We start from the raw sequence: 19,252 nt of genomic DNA on the forward strand, positions 1-19,252 counted from the left end.
TATTGATCAATATATTTATTATATAATATATAATATACACAAAACACGTGTGTATCTAATATACCAATACAATATGAGTAAAAAAAAAATATATTTTTACAAGAAAATTTAGATCAATCTTTTGAGAATAATTCATGTTTGAGATTATATTTTAAAAATAATGTTTAAAAAATATGTGTAAATTACGTGAAAATATTATCGCATATTAAATAATAATTAATTATGTAGGTATACATATAAATTTAGAAAATTGTAAATAATGGTTGTGATATTGATAGGTAAGTACATGTCCACACAGGCCCGTTAGGCAAGGTGAGGAGGGCGTTTCTCCTTAAAAATATTAAAAATATTAGAAAGACAATGTTTTTTTTTACGTATATATAATGCCTCCCCCTTAAAAAAAAGTTTGCTTTGCCCCATCTGAAAATTTAGTCTGGCTTTGGGCCTTTGTCCACGTAATATAAACAGATACGTTATATTCTGTTATGTTACTTATATAATTTTGTTTCGTATTATATTTAATTTTAAACATCTGAAAAATGATCATCTGCGCAGACTGTACGTTTGGATATTTATAAAGTTATAAATTATAATACCTTTAGTGGCTTCAATACAATTATAAATTTGTTTTATTTCCAAAAATCTAAATAGGTAAAATATAAAATCATCAGCATAGAGTCAGATATAGACATATAGTTGAACAATATGGAAACCATATTAAGTTAGATATTTGTAAAAAATAATCTGAGCTAAGGTATACCAAATAATATACATATTATAATTCATGTAACAAGTACTAAGTTTTTGCTGTTATAGAAAATGTATGATTTTGTATCATAACAATTATTACAATTTTAAAATATTATTATAATTGCATTTAATATATCATTAAAAATTAATTATAAATAAAAGAAATTTTTTTCGTACATAAGTAACTTATGGCATTTTTTAACTATATCTGTGATCGGAGAACTTTCAGAACCAAGTGACTTGCATAAAACTATGTTTGAGTCTAAATGAACGTGAAAGTTTAATATTTAGTATGATACTATTATTGTATACATGATGATTCACCATGTATGTCTAACCCTATTTTTATGATACATTTTCAGATTTTCTACTACAAAATTTTAATTTTTGTAATTTTTAAATTTACATAAAACTTATTAATGTGAAAAATTCTACTATTTATATAATAACTAGTTTTTTATTGTTAATTAATAAGTAAATTTTTTTCAGAAGTTTGTATCTCTACAGGACACTTCTTCAGTAGTACAAAAATCTAATGAATTTAAAAATGTGGTGATGGTATATTTAAAAATTCCAATTATCAGATTTTGAAAAACTGATTTTTTATTGAATTTAAAAAAGGGAGCAAGTATGCTCGACAAATCACGTTATATAACCTTATATAAGATTTGAAAATCTGAATATTGACTAAACTTTACCAACTAAAAAATAAAAATATTGAAATAATAACAAGAATGTAAAATGCTAAATGAATTTTTAAAAAATGCGTAAACCTAAAGACTCTTAAAGCTAGGTTTTAAACCACACATTTACGATCGAATTAAGTTGCAAAACGATTTTTTTTATATTCTTTTTAAAATTTACTCAGTTGATAAACTTAAGTTGAGTTATTTCCATTTTAATAATCCTCGCCTACAAAAAAAAACATAGTCTATAATTTACTATCAACCATAAATTAGATATGTTATTTAATAAAATGCCCCAGTCCCCGCAAGACACTTTTAAATCACTAATAATTTATTAGTTTTCAACTATTAAAGATACCTACCTATATAAATTATAAACATTATTTATTACCTACTTATATTTTAAAATTGTTTTATTATATTATCATAAGATATTTGATACTTGTAAGTACGTTTGATGTTTATTTTCTTCGTTATGCTTCGTAATGTTAAGTATTTATTTTTTTTTCCGTAATAAGAATACTACAATATTATTATCATCTATAGGTACTAACAGTACTAATTATGAATATTCATCAGCCTTAAATACTAACATGTAATATGTATACAATATACATGTATAATATATTATATATATTGGCTATTACTTATACACTATTATACATATAGACTATATAGTTATTAATTATTATAATACATAAGGGCTGAGTGCCCGACTTATCAAAAATCTTGTTCCCAATTCTTAAAATAAATAAGATATATTTTGACCTATCAAACAAATAGTTATTTTATTTAAATATAGGAACGTAAATATAAAGTTATCTGTTGTTAATTTTGTTCATAGAAAATATTTTAAAAAACATTCGAAATTAACTTAAAATAAAAAAATAAAATTGTTTAATAATAAACAAAAAGAAAAAAAGGTAAGAATAAAAATATAGTAATAAATTAATATTAATAATCATAAGATGTCATACTATTTTATTGGAAATATATTTATTAAAATATATTGCTAGCATTAATCTTGTGTGGGGAGCGTAATTACATCCGGTGATATTATACTATTATATTAAGACGACCTTCAAGATTTAAAATCCTATTCAAATTGCGTAGGTATAGTAATTTCGGCAAGTGTACAATTTAAGTATGCAAATTCAAACCTATCCCATCTAAGCATTAAAAATGTATATTTGTGCGAAAACACTTACCTGTTGCATATTTGTTTGTGTACTCCGATTTCTTGTGTTTGTCTAATTCAGAGGATAAACGTTGTTTCTCCAAATTCAATGAGGAAACCTGCGCCTGTTTTATACACACAATACAAATCAAAATATTTAATTATATGCATATTGCATTTCTAAGGTATCATCTACACAAAAATATAAAATATATGCACTTCTTAAAATCCCAAAACAAAATAACTTATAACACGTAAAAATAATAATCTGTTATACAACTGTGAATGTATTTATCACATACCCGAATTTATATTTTGGTTTTATTAAATGTCATATTATTAATATTATATTTTATACTCGACACGTTGGAAATATAATATTGTACGTTATTTAAGTAAGAAATTTACTGAAAATACTTCACTATACGAAATATCCAATTATTTTAATAAATGTTCGCAAACAGATTGGAATATTTTTTCTTTAATAAATGTGTCAATTAAAAATAACTTTGTTTGACAGTGTGGAATCGTTTTAAAATGTATTCTACTCATGAAATATATCACGCTAGAAATAAGCTAGATTTGAAATTGTATCCCTGTATGCAATCGGAGACCTTTGTTTTCCAACGACACGCAACAAAACCGTCATCGATTTGTTCTACTTATTAACACGTTCACTATGCTCATAACAACTAATATTGTTACTTAATATTAATAGTAATTATAGATTAAATAATAGTTATTACTTTAAGCATAGGCACCAGCTTAACTTGTTCTTCTAAGTCTTTGATAATCTCCAAGCTCTTCACCATTTGTTCTCTGATGAGCTGTGAACACCGTGGTTTTAAATACATTAGTGTTATTCCGTACAAATGTGTACTTCATTTGTGTGTACAAATTTACTTGGAGTTCGTTATAAGTGTTCAGAGACCGATGCATGGACTGATCAGGCTTGGTGGAATAACCACTACTGCCAGTTGTATTGCTCTCAAAGCTACTATCGAGCTTATTGAAATTCGATTCATCACCTTCAACTAAAATTCAAATTTCCAATAACAAATTGCTTCACAGATATTTGATCCTGTATTCATACATACCCAAGTTTTGATTGGAAAATCCTCTAGGTGGTGGAACGATAGAGTTTGACTGAAACGCCAACTCAAGGGTCTCTTCGAAGTCCATTAAAGCTCTATCCAGAGAGTCTTGGACGTCAGGAGACGCTCTTGTAACAGCTTCAGAATTCTGAATAAAAAAAGTTTTATATTATTATTAATAATTTAAAAGTAAATGTAAAATGTACGTTGTATCTGTTTAAAATGAAATTCAAGTGAAAACAAATAAATTATTTACATCTATAAAAATAATGATATAGCATTAATAATTACAAATAATTAACTATTCACCAACTATAAATTGTCTACAGATTTAAATACAATTTTAAATTATTAAAAACAATAAATTCAGTTTAAATGATTAAATAAAACTTTAATCAATTCTTTATACAATTATTTATTTAAATCTTTATTAAGTATTTTAAAAATAATTGTTCCAGAATAAATTTGAAATAAATGTATAATATTTTCTAAGCTACATTTTAATTATAAAAATTTATACCTACTAAATTAAATGTTTGATAGGTAAATATAAAGCTATCTACATATTGTTCAAATGGTACGTCTTCAACGCCATAAATAATGATAATTAATAATGTTTCATACGGCGGGGTACTTATTGAATGGAAATTAATTGTATATTTTTACCGCCGTATTTAAAAATATTTTTTTTAACTTCTTACCATATACTATATTGTGAGAAATAGCCAAATAAAAATGTTGTTTTAGTTTAATTTTTTTTTTAAACGTGAATTGCACAATCATACTTGTACACTAGTAGATAAATAAACTTAAAAAATCTGATCGAAAAAAAGACAAATTTATATACTTAACAACATCGTTTTTATTTTATTTAAAAAAAATTCCAACTGAATGCTTGCGGAGCTTTAACTATAAACCTAACACTAAAGTGTTGCTAACAATTAATTGGAAATTTGATCCATATTGTATTTTATATTATATATTTTTATAAGTTATTTAAATATGTTAATTTTTTACTATTTTTCACCAGTTACTCATATAAAATGACATAGTATTTACGTAAAAGTAAAATTATTTAAAATATATTTTAAATTTTATAATTTACTATTTCCTCTTTATTTTATGATAATTAAGTTACCAGCTTAAATTTAAAAGCTTGAAATAGCTTATTATTTCATAAATGTATAATTTTGAATCCCAGTAAATAAAAGTCAATAGTTAATTATAGCTTAACATTTACCCATTTAAAATTGTAGGATTAAATAATTTTTTTAATTGAATTTGTACTTTTAAAAATAAAGATTTAATATTTTAAAATAAAGTTTTGCTATACCTATATAAATATGATGAATATATAATAATATGTTCATATTATGTACAATATATAAAATCAAAAAGACGTGTAGACATTGTTATATATTTTAAACATTTAATCGTTCAGTTAAATATAAATATAAATATATTTTTATGTGTGAAAATTAAAGTTTTTAAAATTAAAATGTCCCACAACTAATGTTATACATTTATAATGAACATAATATATCTATTTAATATTTGAAAATAATGCGTTGATTTACCATCATCACGCTTAAATTTTTAAAAAATTTAACAATAATGAGTATTTAATGCTGCAGAAAATTAGAGAAACAAGAAAAATGCTCAACAGTCATAATATCTGACATCTGTATCCAACAATCGACCCACCTTTTTCCACAAATATATAATAATATTTTAATTCCGTGATTCCATACATAATTCTAAGTATATTTATTATAGTAGTATATAAACTACCTATATGTTATATCTATAGTCGTAGCCCTTAGGTATCAGTTTAACGGAATCTTTGTGTTATCATATTTGTTCTACTCTTTGAATTATTGTTACAAAATAATACACTATCCGGTACTGTACTTCTATGTCACGTACCAGATGTTTGCCATTTAAGTTTTCATCGCTCAATCCCAACAGCGATTCCATTGACTTGAGCTGTCTCCGGCGGTCAGGTACTCTTCCATCGGTAATAGTAGAGATCCGGTGCCTCTTAACTGGTGAAAGAGGGCGGATCCTATGGTGGTAATCAAACTCCGGGTAACTTCGGTCATGGTTACCGTTTGACCGCAGCCAGTCTTGTATTTGAAAAGTATCGTCTGCGTGGGGGCAAAAACAATTAAAACCGGTTAAAAAAAATATATAAAGGAAAATAAAAAAGAACGAACGCCGAGATGACTCGACGGGAGAGAGAGAGTAACAATAATAATAATGGTCACGGATTGCTGGGCACTTCAACTTCAAAACGGATGGACGCTAAGACATATGGAATGCGTCTTATGTACTCACGTAAAACTGGTCTTCACAACGTAAAATTCCTTTACGATGTTACGTTATGCTCGTGTAAATGCTATTTCTATAACTAGATCCAATGATATTATATAAAAACCTAAAATCTAAATTGCATTTCCCTACACACAGTTTTTCTCAAGTCATTTGTACGATTTGTAACCTGCCTCATATGTTATTATGTCACCTTAGGTATTTTTTAGCTTCTAAATATAATTTTTTAATGACATTTGCATTATGTATTATAGCTATGATAGTTATATTACTATTTTTTTTTTATTAATACATAAAAAAAAATGCAGGTTTTATACTATTCGAAGTATAAAAGATTTATATATTATATAAATTGGAGACCTAAGTTATAAAACTAAAAATGCTAGTAATAATTAATTTAATTTAAAACTCTACAATGAATACAGCTGAAAGTATCAGACCATACAAAAACGAATTTTCGAGTAGCTGCCTCAGTTGGGTAATTTAAATCGTTCCATTGTTTGAATATTTGTGCCATTCAAAATACCTACATTTGCGCTTCTAATGGATCTGAATTAGATAGGTACTTACTAAACATTCAGCCATATTATAATCAAGGGCATATTATAAACATAATATATAGTAAATATATTGTGATTAATTTGATATACTTCGTCTCTAAGCCACAATACACGTCGATGAAGATGAGATGAGAAACGACAATAAGGAGAGATGACTTTCTTTATCGGTCGTAGAGTCAAGGACAATTATAATTCGGGCTAGTTTGACAATGAACTCTTGCAAAGTAAAATCAGTTAGGCGAGTACCTGTTTGGACATTGTGCAATGTTTATCATTTGGCTTAACGGTTTTCGAAACTCAATGACATTTGTTTTATGATTTAAAATTAGTCTAAATATTTTTTAAGTGTAATTGAGTAATAAAATAAAATAATACGATAAGTGAACTTTTAATTACAACAAAATAACTATAATCGTTTTAAAGTAAATTATGTTATATATTATACAACCTTTAACTAAAATAAAAATGTTAAAAATTGTTTACTACAAAATACTCTCAAATTTTCGAAATTACAAACTGATTAACATAATTAAAAATTGTAGGTATCTTAGGTTAGAAAATACGACGAAAACAAACACTAAATTTAGAAAACAATGCTATTTTTGTTCATTTTTTCTTAATTATTTTTAAGATAAATAGCCACTAGAAATATTTTAATCTTAGCTGAAAGTACTAACTGTATAAAAATGTTCTACCAGAAAGTAAATACTCTCAAAGTTGCTTTTTTGCCTCATAAGGTAATGATGGAATCAAAAACATAAATAAATTATTAAAAAAAAAAAGTATACAATAATGTAAACTAAAAGATTCGTTATGAATTTCAACAAACACGTAAGAATACGAACATCTTTAAAAAAAAAACTTAAATATTATTAACACTGTATTATCGCATAGGTAGTACCTAAATATAATATTTTTTAATGAGCGTATTTATTATTCCAGTGTTTTATGGATTTAATAATTCTTTTTCATACATATAGTAAGCACTCATTATCTTTGAATATAAGTAGATAGGTAGGTACATATATTACCGCTATTGAAGTATTTATTTTTTTTTAACGACGATTATACATTTTTAATTTTATTTAAAAAAAAATTTAATGTTTTTTGTACATATTATGTACAATTTCATATTTTACAGGAATTTTTATTTTAAAAATACAATTTAGTATGAGTGCCTAGTAAATTGTTGTAAAAGTTTTATTAAAATTTTTTATGAGCACTGATTTGAATCAAAATATCGGTTTACTACTACACACGCCTAAATTTTAAGTAGCTAAATAATTTTTTTACCGCACACTTAAAATTTTTATTTTTTAGAATTTACAAACAATTTATTTTATGATAAACAATAAAAACAAAACAAATTATATTAATACTTTGGTACACTATACAATATATACATATATATTATATAAGGTCATATAAATTGTGGTTAAATAGGTTAAATTATAGTATACATATTATGTGTATATACTGCTCATTTATTAAGTTTGAACAACATTGATTAATAACATTTCATAACATTCGGTGTAAATTTTATAAATTTAAAATAAATCTATTGGTAACAGACGAATCAGATATAGACAATTAAAGTTCATAAAATAATAATAAAATCAAATATTACGTAATATGTGTATAATAATGCTATAATACATAGTTATTACAGATCACGAAAGTTATTATTACGTATAGCCGAACATCTGTTCGAGAGATACACATCACAACTATAATATTATATTTTACATGTTGTTTAGCCTTATAGATAATTTAAAGTAAGAAGTCAATTATTTATTTTTCATTTTGCTATGATTTGTTTAATAAAGTAATTAAATTAAAACGATTCTATATTTTGTGTAATTTTACTTAACATCGTACTTTATAAAGTAATAACTAAATTATTTACAAAAATATAATTTCTAATAATCAGAACTATAAAAATTATTACTGCACTTGATATTATAACCACACTTTATTTATGATGGTGTTATTTATTAAAAAAGCAATTCATTGTTTATGGGGTAATAATAATATCATCTTCATAAATCGATTTAAAATATTTTTACGTGGGTAGAGCATTCATTCTTTTTGTACATATTCTTACATTTTCATAATTACAAATGTACAATATGTATATGTTTGTAGGTATTAAGAAATGAAAACAAAATGATAAAATTATGGATTATTATGGATTTAACAATATAATAATATGATATCAGTAAATCAGTTGACTATTTTTCACTCGAATAACTGTTTTCCAGACACAGTAATTACATTAATATTTTGACTTATAAGATAAAATATTCATATATTTAACATAATTCTATATATCAAAACAAAAGTGTCACATACTTATAAAACATGGTTATATTATTATACATATTATAATTTACGATTGATAGAGGTGATGATTTGTTAGACAAGTGTGATATTTTATATTTTAATTTATTCCTACATGACATTACTATTATGTATGAGCACAGAATACGATGAAATATTGAGCTATGTATTATATAATATTAAAATAATTATAATAAAAAACAATAATAAACAAAATAATAACAATAAATGTTCGATAATAAAATATACTAAATATGTATATAATATTTAAATATACATTAAATAATACTCATATAAATATAATATTGCAGTATTAGTTTAATTTATTTATGTTTTATATATTTATACTTCAAAGTCGACGTATATTTTCTGAAACCTTTAATAAAGACCAGATAAATTATTATTTAATTTGAAAATATGCATTAAAATCGGAAGTATCAAATTATATTAAATATTTTTATCAGTTATAAATATATAACAATAACAAAAATTAATTACTTTCAATATATTATATGTTTATAATTAAAAATCCATTTTAAATAATGTTTTTTAAAAAACCTTTACGTAACATTTAAGGAGACCATTTTATTGTTTTTAACATATTAGAAAAGATAATTAAATGTGCTTAATAAGAAATTATTTACTATAACCAAATCACAGTATAATATAATGCATTAAGATATACATTTTTTATGGTAGGTATAACTACAGTTTATAACTTTTTATACTGTTGTGTCAATTATCATTTTTGCGATACTACGGTTATTGTTTAACAAACCCGCTGCAATGGCCAACTTGAATGATAATTATTTATCTTTATGAAAAGTTAAAGTTATTTTGTACTAAATTCTTAATTATTATCAGTATTTAAACATAAAGTACCTATTCAATTATTAAATACAATCTTAAATAATATAAAAAATAAAGTTTTTAAAAATAAATCTAATACTAACTCTTTATAACCAAAAAGCCGTAAATGATTAAGATTATAGGTTTTTCATAATTTTCTGATTCCAAAATAATAATTGATTTCTATAAATGTATAAAATGAAATAAATCGGTTTCACGAAATTAATATCGAAACACAATGTGGATAAAAACTTTGAAGTGTTCCGGAAACGGTTGATATCAACCCATATTATGTCAATATTAATAGAATAAAATATATTAGATACCTGTATATAGTGTCGGAAAAAACAGCATAAAATTTCCAAGAAATTACTCGTAAGTAATTGAATCAAGATTATCAAATAAAAGTAATATTTACCGTCGAGAAACGTCGTTAAAATAATTATATAGGTACAGGGTCTATTTGACATTATTGCATTTGCAGTTTGCACTATTATTGCATTTGTCAGACTAGTTACGCTCTGTAGACTGTATGTACAATATACTTTATATATGTATATTAAACAGGAATAATATTGGCTATTTGTAAATTATTTTCCGATTATTTTTTCACCTAAAAAATGGACAACAGATTATAGGTAGTACTTAACATAATATTATTATGGTGCACCATAATGCTATCTTAATCGTTTAATCATCAAAATAAATGTATGTATACAATTATAATGATTGAAATAAATAATTTTTACTTAATATTTCATGTCTTTGAAAGTTAAAGTTAAAATTATTTGATAGAATCAAAGTACAGCCATTATATAATTCCCACTATAATAAAATGTACACCTAATTTACAAATTAAAAAATTTAATTAAAATATTAAAACATGGGTATTAATGCACGTTCATTTATGGATATGACGTATAAGCTCATATTATAACTATAATTACTATAACTATAACTTAAGTGTTTTAAGAGCTGTCATTGAACTGAAATCGAAATGATTAAAAAAAAATATTACTTGAACATATAATAACATTGTTTTCAAGTGTATTTTACACAAGTATATTAATGTCAATTACAATGGGAAAGATTAAACACCACGCCTATTTTTAGTGGGCATTCAAAATTAGTTTAAACAACATAGCATTTATAATGGCCTACGAAGGATGTATTTATCACATTTGTATTAAACTAAATAACTGTACCTAACTGTATGTATTAGAAAAAAACTTTTGTCGGGTATACTAATTTAAATATTTATTTCCTTGGTGTGATACCTAAAAAAAAAATTACCTAAAATACTCGTAAATAGGTAACCTTAAAGATAATTTTATTAATATAATAAATAAGCAGTTATAACTAATTTTGAAAATTTTAATTAATACAATGGTAGGTACATGTCAGAATATAAAAATGTATAAATCAATTTACATAAAGTGGCTAAATAAATTTTTATATAGGTAATGCCTCTGACAGTAAAAAATATCCTTTAAAACGTAATTCGTAATTATTAATCAGGTAGGTATGTATTGATTTTAAAAATCTTATGAATAAAAATTCTTGTTTAAATCAAATACATTTGTTAATTTTAACAAATAATATAAATAATAATGTTATCATAAAAATGAAATAGCTTACTGAATTACAGAATAAACTATTTCCATGTTATATATTTATATATATTTTAGCCTTTAGGTATATAATGGTATTTTATACTACATACAATTTCCTAAATAATATTAATAGTATTTGGTAAATTCCTGACTTAAATAAGATAGTCTCATGAGTCATGTAGTCATGTGCTCATGTCACAATATCAATGTTTATTATTTATATTAACGAAATATATAAATATTTATTTTTACTTATATCCAATAGGCAATAATGTATTGATATTTTATAGTTGAGTCATATCTAAAATTTATTATGTTATCATCTGTATTAAAAAGTTATTACAATTTGTGAATAAATCTAAAAAAATAAACTATTTTCCCTTCGGTGAACTACATATTTTACAATACAATTTAAAATATATTTTAATCATTACATTAATATTTAATAAAACAATAACTATTATTAATTAGTATCATGCACGAGTACGGTTGATGATACACGTTACAATAGTTTTAAAATAGTAATAAATAAGTGATTAAAGACTTATTTTCCATAATTTCTAATTTCATTCTGCCCATCTGTTTGACACGATTACCATAAAAAAATATAACATGAAAAAAGTCAAACAAGTTCATAAAATATTTAAAGGATTCATTTCTAGTTTAATCATATTAATTATATCGGCAAACGACCTTAGGTAAAACTTATTATACATTCAGTAACTATAAGATACGATCTAATATATTATAATGGCCACCAACCATGAACATGATCACATCATATTTTATGAAAAAATTAGTTAGTATTAATAGTTTTAATTATAAATAAATTATTTGAAAAATAATGAAACTGTAATACATGATAACGTTGTTACTTGTTGAGTGTTTAATACATTTCTTTATAAAATATATGATAATTAGAAGCGATTGAATACTGTAGTATGGGTAGGTGGCAGGTGCATAGATACTGATAAATAATACTTGAAAATACAATATTATTCAAATTTATTAGATTAAGCTATGATTAAATTATATTAATGTACAGCTAAATATAACATAAGTTAATATAGATATATTTATATGTAAAGACGTATAGTACATAACACATGATCATGATTCATAAATCATAAAAATATACTTACTCCTTAGTCCTTACTCCTTATATGAGTTATAATATTATACGCTAAAATGGTATACGCGTATTTCAATGTAAAATAATATCATAGTGTCTTCGTTGTGTCATCTGTTTACAAAACTACAGTATAATCGGTATACCTAATATACACAACATAATATTATTTACGAAGTTGTCGAAACACATGTAGGATAATATTACATTCAAACATAGAGGTAAATTAGATATAAAAAATTATAAAAATTAATTTTTAAAGGTGTGCTAAACCATGGGAATGTATAATCAGATAAAAGAAAACAATAATTGCGAAATGAAAACAAAAACAAAAAATATATTTTATTAAAATATTACTTATCTACATACGTTTTTTATAGACGTGTATAAAATGAACATGGTGAAGTTTTAACTACGTTATGTCGACCATCGTGATGTGTATCGGATAAGTACAATAAGGAATATCTAGTTTGACCTACATACTTTTTCATTTTCCATGAATGGGAAACAAGTACTGAATTTTTCAAAATAAACTACCATAAAATGTTACAAAGCAGTTGACAGTACAGGTTCAATAAATTGTAGCATTTTTTTTAGCACAATATTATTTATTACCCATTATATATCGAAGGAAAAAAAAGGTAATAAGATAAATGTTATTGTTTAGGCGCTATATGGTGTGTTCCGGCGTGCCAGCATGTAAGTCTAAACAAATCGCGAGCGAAAAAAAAATTATCTATAATCGATTCTAAAAATTTAAATAATTGTCTAACTGTAATACTGCATTAAATAATGGCACTGAACGACTCATAGCTACTGTCATTATTTATTATCCAAATTTTTTATGATATAAAAAATAAAACACAAATGAGAATAATGTTGTTGTCGTGGCTAGTAATATTGCGTGCATGCTATGATGTTATTTGTTAACGAATACTTCTAGAAACGTCTTTATTGACATAATAATATTTGAATTGAATTTTTTTATTTTTTTTTTTTTTTGTGATGTGATAATGATTTTTGATTACTAATTACAAACCGGCTATGATTAAAATGATTAAATACGGCAGTCGATACTCGATAGTAACATATTGTATTTAATTCAATGTTGTATTAGTGTCTACAATACCTGTTTACCCTTCTACCCTCAGAATATTATAGGATTAAAATTACTGCTATTACTAAAAGTAATGACTATTTTATGTAATATGTATATTAAATATTAATTCATATTATGTACATTTTATTACGCTCAGGCCTCAGAGGTATCCCGAAACTTACAAATTCACTCAAATTTAGTTCTAAAAGTGTAGCATCTATAATATTATTAAACTAATATCTTCTGGTTTAATAACAAACCATTTTGAATATTATATCATAATTTAGTTCATTAAAATATTTTTCGACGATCACAATTAAATGTCAATGTCAAATGAATTATATACAATCATAAAATATTATATTATATTAATACATTTTTAACCGCAATAAACTTGTATAAAGTGCATAGAACTAAAAAAAAGAAGTAGATTCCTAATATGAACTCGTTAGTCGTTTATAATATGTATTTTATATTTTTATAAAAGATTTACCTATACATTTTACTCGGCAAAGAATTAGATAGGAAATAGAAAGTTGACAATTCCATAATAATTATGCCAAATCCGAAACTTATCAACTGGTTATTGTTTTAACCCAATTAAACTTAATAATTATACTCGAGGCAATACCGTATGCTTTAAAATCGACCATAACAGATTTTAGGTGTAGATATTCTTAGTAATCGGTGGCTAAACAACGTTCACCTTCAAAACAAAACATCATAACTACACCGGAGATAACATATGTTAAGTGCGCGGTTTACGTACCTATTCAATATCGTTTCACGACGGCGACGATAATCGTGTTTTCCTATACGCATGCTTAATACTGCGTTTCGGCACAAATAGTATAATATCAAGGACGTATATTATATCTGTATATAATATACTGGGTGATTCTTTTAAAATTATTTACACAGTATAATATAGGTATCGGTAAAGTATTGACGTTTTTAAAATATTTTTTTACTCAAATCATTTAAACTTTAAATAATTTAACTTATAGCCAGGGTTAGAATTTGTATGCAATAAAAAATTGTTAAGTATTCATTTTATTTATCGAAATACGCAAAAATATGCATTTTAATTTTTAAAAGGTACACACAAAAATATAGTTAAAATAAATATTTATTTATTGAAATACATCTGTAGTGATTAGCTTATTGCCATAATTTATAATACGTTTAATTGAGATTAAAAATTATTTATTTTTTTTTTGCATACATTAATAAATTATTATTTAGTATTAAAATATATAATTCTCATTCTAATAGTAGAAAAACGTATTTTATATACTACGACCACATATTTTTTTTTAAATTTTCGAATATAAATGATCGGCTAACATACATTGTACATAGTATATTGTACCTGAGGATTGTATTTATAAAAATAAAATGTATGTCTGACCAAAAAACCAAGTTTTATACTTTGATCAGTTTAAAATGTTTAAAAACAATAAATACGATTATATTGAGTATACAAAAATATGCAAAATAAAAACAGTATCATTTTCATCATAATAATATAAATCGCGGACATTACTCACTTAAACTTAATTTGGACGTAAAAAAAAAAATGATTTTGCATACAAATCCTAGCCCTACTTAATACTTATAAAGTTATAACTAATTAACTATAAATTCGAAATTTGATTTTTATACATCGAATACTCCAAAAAATATTCTGTTTCGGAATCAGAAACTAAAAGTGTATATTCTATAATTCAAAAATAAAAATGAAACTGATAGTAAAAAATGTAAGAAAAATATTACTTTTTCAAAAATCATTTTAATATTTAGAATTATAAAAAAAAAATTTTCAAAAGAGTTCATACTTTATCGGATAAAAAGCGTACCTATTTACTCTTATAGAACCGCCTGTTAATGTCGTAACGTTTGATATCCGAAACTAGTATTTTCGAATTATCTATGCATAATATTTATCTTTATCTATAGTGTCGGTGTTTAGTATAGGTACAATACAATATACTGTGACGAGAAGTAAGTAATAATAAACGGAGAAAGTATTACCTTGGAATGACAACGTCACCTTGACAGTCGAAAATAATTACAGATAATAATTTTATAAATTACGGTATAAAGTACAATAACATAATATAGGTAGATGGTACCTTATTCAAACTATTGCACTCTTGCACAGACGCATGCATGCAGCCATGCAGGTATTATAATATTATAATATTATGTAGTAGGAACCCTTTCCGCCGTCCAGTTCCTAAGTAGTACTAATGCGTTTTCGACGTTCGTGTCATGTTTGTTTCGATTTAGTCGTAAATTTAACCGCGTGACCGAGTCGGATGAGAAAAAAAACAAATCAACCCGATGACAATACCGCATTTATAACGCACGTCATCTTACTCGTCACATACACACACTCCACTATACAGGGTTATAATATACCCGATGCTGCGCAATTTATACTAAATATCGTGTATGAGCTTTGCGCGAGTTTCTAAAAAGTGAAAACAATCGTACGACGATTTATCCGTATACATATTATATGTATGTTTTTAAATCAGTTCCATTTTTGGAAACGGCGAGCAGAAAGTGCGATGACGAGACTACGGCATTCGATTGCAGCAACGACGCCGCTGCACGCTGCACGACGAATACCACCTGCTCCTATTTTGCATCATATATGTCATACCGAATATCCGCGCGATCTTCGCGTGCACAACAACAACAACAACAACAATAATAATAATAACAATAGTATAACAAGCGATGGGTTTTCGATAACAATAATCCAAACGGACGTTTAAAAAGAACAAGACGGACGTCTGTACATTCAGTCGTCGCCGTTTAGTCGCAATTCCAGTATAATAAATATATAATATATAATATTATTATATTAGACCGGCACCGGCTGGGTCCGAAAAGGTTCCGAGGAGGAGAAACACGATAATAAAAACATGCTGTAGATTTTTTTCTAAAGAAATCGATTCGATTACGCGCGCCGCGGGCACACACAAGTATATATATATAGGTGTACCGTATAATATAATAAAAATGTACGGGCACGTTCCGCGGTATACCTATATTATACGCACAATGATATCGCGTTTTATATTATTAGTACGGACGGGGTGGTATTCGACCTGGAGGGTAGAGAAAAAAAATAAAAATACAAAATGTGCGGTGGTGAAGGGGATGAAACAGGTACAGGGGGAAGGGGGGGGGTGTTCAAAAACGGAGCGAGGCTCGTCGCAACCCGCGCGTTTCTTAGAAAGCGTGGCGATGAAATATTATTACCGGGAGACGGCGGCGGCGATCGCGCCGGCCCGCCGTCGCCGCGATGCCAACCACACACGAATCCCACGCGCGGACGACACCTACCAGCGGGTACACGCACGTCGTATATCCTGTCGCGAGTGTATTAAACCGATATTAATATTACTATTACTATTATTATTATTGTTAAACCGTAGCTAGTTGCTGCAGTAGGTAAGTGTAACGGCGACGGTCTGCGACACCACGATTTATGTAACACCGGTTTTGCCTACACCATCCGGTCGCGGTCGTCGTCCGCGCGCCGCCGACGGAAATTTTACACCGATAACAATATAATAATAATAATAATAATAAGACTTTATGCTTTTTATACGGACCGCATAAATCATAATAATATCTGTTCTACATATAACAAACATAATATCAGCTACAGTTATTTTTAACCATTATATTACGCAAAGGGACCTTTGGAGTGTAGGTGCGTGTGGGAGGGTCAAATGTAATGGGTTGAAGGAATCGAACTTTTACTTCGCGTCGTTCGAAATTGGTTCGTTGTCAACACGACTGCACTCAACTTCCACTAGTGATTAGGTATAAATGTACGTATAATATATTTGGCTGAACTCACCTGTGATCATGGCGTTACGATTTCGCGCCGAGTACATGGTAGCAGCGGCGGCAGTGGATTCTGTGGGTCACGTCGTCACTTCTCCGGACTTTTCCATGGTTTTCCGATGACAGATGGTCGGTGGCGGCGGAGTTACACGCACTCGGTTGCGCTTCGAACGGCGTAGTAAACCTTTCGACCAAAACTTTCACGAAATACGGCGGAAACCGAAATTGTCGGAAAATCCAGGGCACCCGTGACGAAGGGTAGTCGATGGAAAAACGTTTTTTTTACAAGACGTGAGGAGCTGCACGACAACCGGTGAAATAGGTACCGACCGCGGTGGACCGGCAAACGGTTGTGGCGGCGGGGAAACCACTTTGCCTGACCGATTCCGCCGCGGCCGTTCGTCTTTGGCGGTCGTACCGCGGATTGTGGTGGGGATCGTCGGCGGCGGCGTGCGGTACAACAACATTGCCGTCGATGACGTCTCGAGACCTCTTCTCGGTTTTAAATCACGGACACCGCGGGGTTTAATCTTCCTAAAATGAGCCTGAGTCGTATGCTGTATACCTGTTGTAAAAGTGTCTAAAAAAATATAATATATAATATTATGATTAAAATGTTAATTGATTTATTAATTTATAACTATTGAAAAAAATACTCACCACATCAAAAAATCACACAAACACACTTATTCACTCTCACTCATATTATACCTATGTATGTAGGTAGGTATATATATATATATCTACCTACACATAATTTATACGCTAATAATTGTAAAAATTTGTTTATTTTGTATGTTTTAAAATGTATGTATGTTTTAAACAAATAAAACATTTGTTTACGATTAATACGATTATTTTTCTTATTCAACATTTAAACAATATTTTTATAATTATTTTAGATATGTATGTTAAATTATAATAATATCCAATTAGAATACTTGATACTGCCACGAGATGACAAATTAAAAGTTGACATGGCTTTAACCTGTATTACTTATCTAATAATTAATGCACAATAGTTTGAATTCGAATTTCAGCAGAGTTAAATATATTTTTAAGCTTAAATACAGTATTTTTTTTTTAATCTAAATTCTAATATATTTTGTTATTGGAATAAATTATAGCAAATTTGACGACAACCAACAGTTGAAAAATAACACTATTCGTTGTACCTCCAGGAAAATCATTTGTAAAACAATTTAACTTAACCAATCCATTAAAAAAACTTAATCTTGTGCAATATGACAATATATTATGTAACACTATATAAAGCACACACTTGATGACTTTTAAATTAATTTAATTTTTACTGTTGAAATGAATAATTATTCATTGACCTATAAGCATAATATATTTTACACAGCGGATATGTTTATACCACCATATAATATTCGTTAATACTTACAAACGGAAGAATAATATTATATAATTATAAAATGCCCTGCGGCGTACCTATGTAGTTTATACTTTATTACAATATTATGAATTATGATTACTATAATAAAGGAATGTACACATGAACACATGCATACAATAACGTTGCACACCTCTGACGTCTTTTGTTTTCCTGTTTAGCAAACACCGCACTGGATTGTTAATCGTTGTTAATGGTATCTTATATGGTTTCTCGGAAAAACTTCACAGACCACCATATGCCGCCACATTTTTCTCCCATATAGGAGACTGTAGAGTATGATGAGGCAATAATACCCTATGAATGCTGAAAACGATTTAAAACTCTTCCAAAGACC

At 26.7% G+C, this 19,252-nt stretch overlaps 1 protein-coding gene across 1 annotated transcript in view; it reads right to left on the bottom strand.

Annotated features, from left to right (window-relative positions):
• LOC126551768 (KN motif and ankyrin repeat domain-containing protein 2) overlaps positions 1 to 18,011 on the bottom strand; it is a 47,792-nt gene extending 29,781 nt beyond the window's left edge. The window contains exons 1-6 of the mRNA XM_050205897.1: positions 17,512 to 18,011; positions 5,634 to 5,854; positions 3,711 to 3,855; positions 3,517 to 3,647; positions 3,360 to 3,440; positions 2,645 to 2,738 (exon numbers count right to left, since the gene is read on the bottom strand). Of these exons, the coding sequence (XP_050061854.1) occupies positions 2,645 to 2,738; positions 3,360 to 3,440; positions 3,517 to 3,647; positions 3,711 to 3,855; positions 5,634 to 5,854; positions 17,512 to 17,548 (709 nt within the window). The 5' untranslated portion in view covers positions 17,549 to 18,011. The remainder of the gene's footprint in view (positions 1 to 2,644; positions 2,739 to 3,359; positions 3,441 to 3,516; positions 3,648 to 3,710; positions 3,856 to 5,633; positions 5,855 to 17,511) is intronic.
• Between the last annotated feature and the right edge of the window lie 1,241 nt (positions 18,012 to 19,252).

The sequence above is a fragment of the Aphis gossypii genome, chromosome X (genome assembly GCF_020184175.1).
Source record: "Aphis gossypii isolate Hap1 chromosome X, ASM2018417v2, whole genome shotgun sequence".
Lineage (NCBI taxonomy): Eukaryota > Metazoa > Arthropoda > Insecta > Hemiptera > Aphididae > Aphis > Aphis gossypii.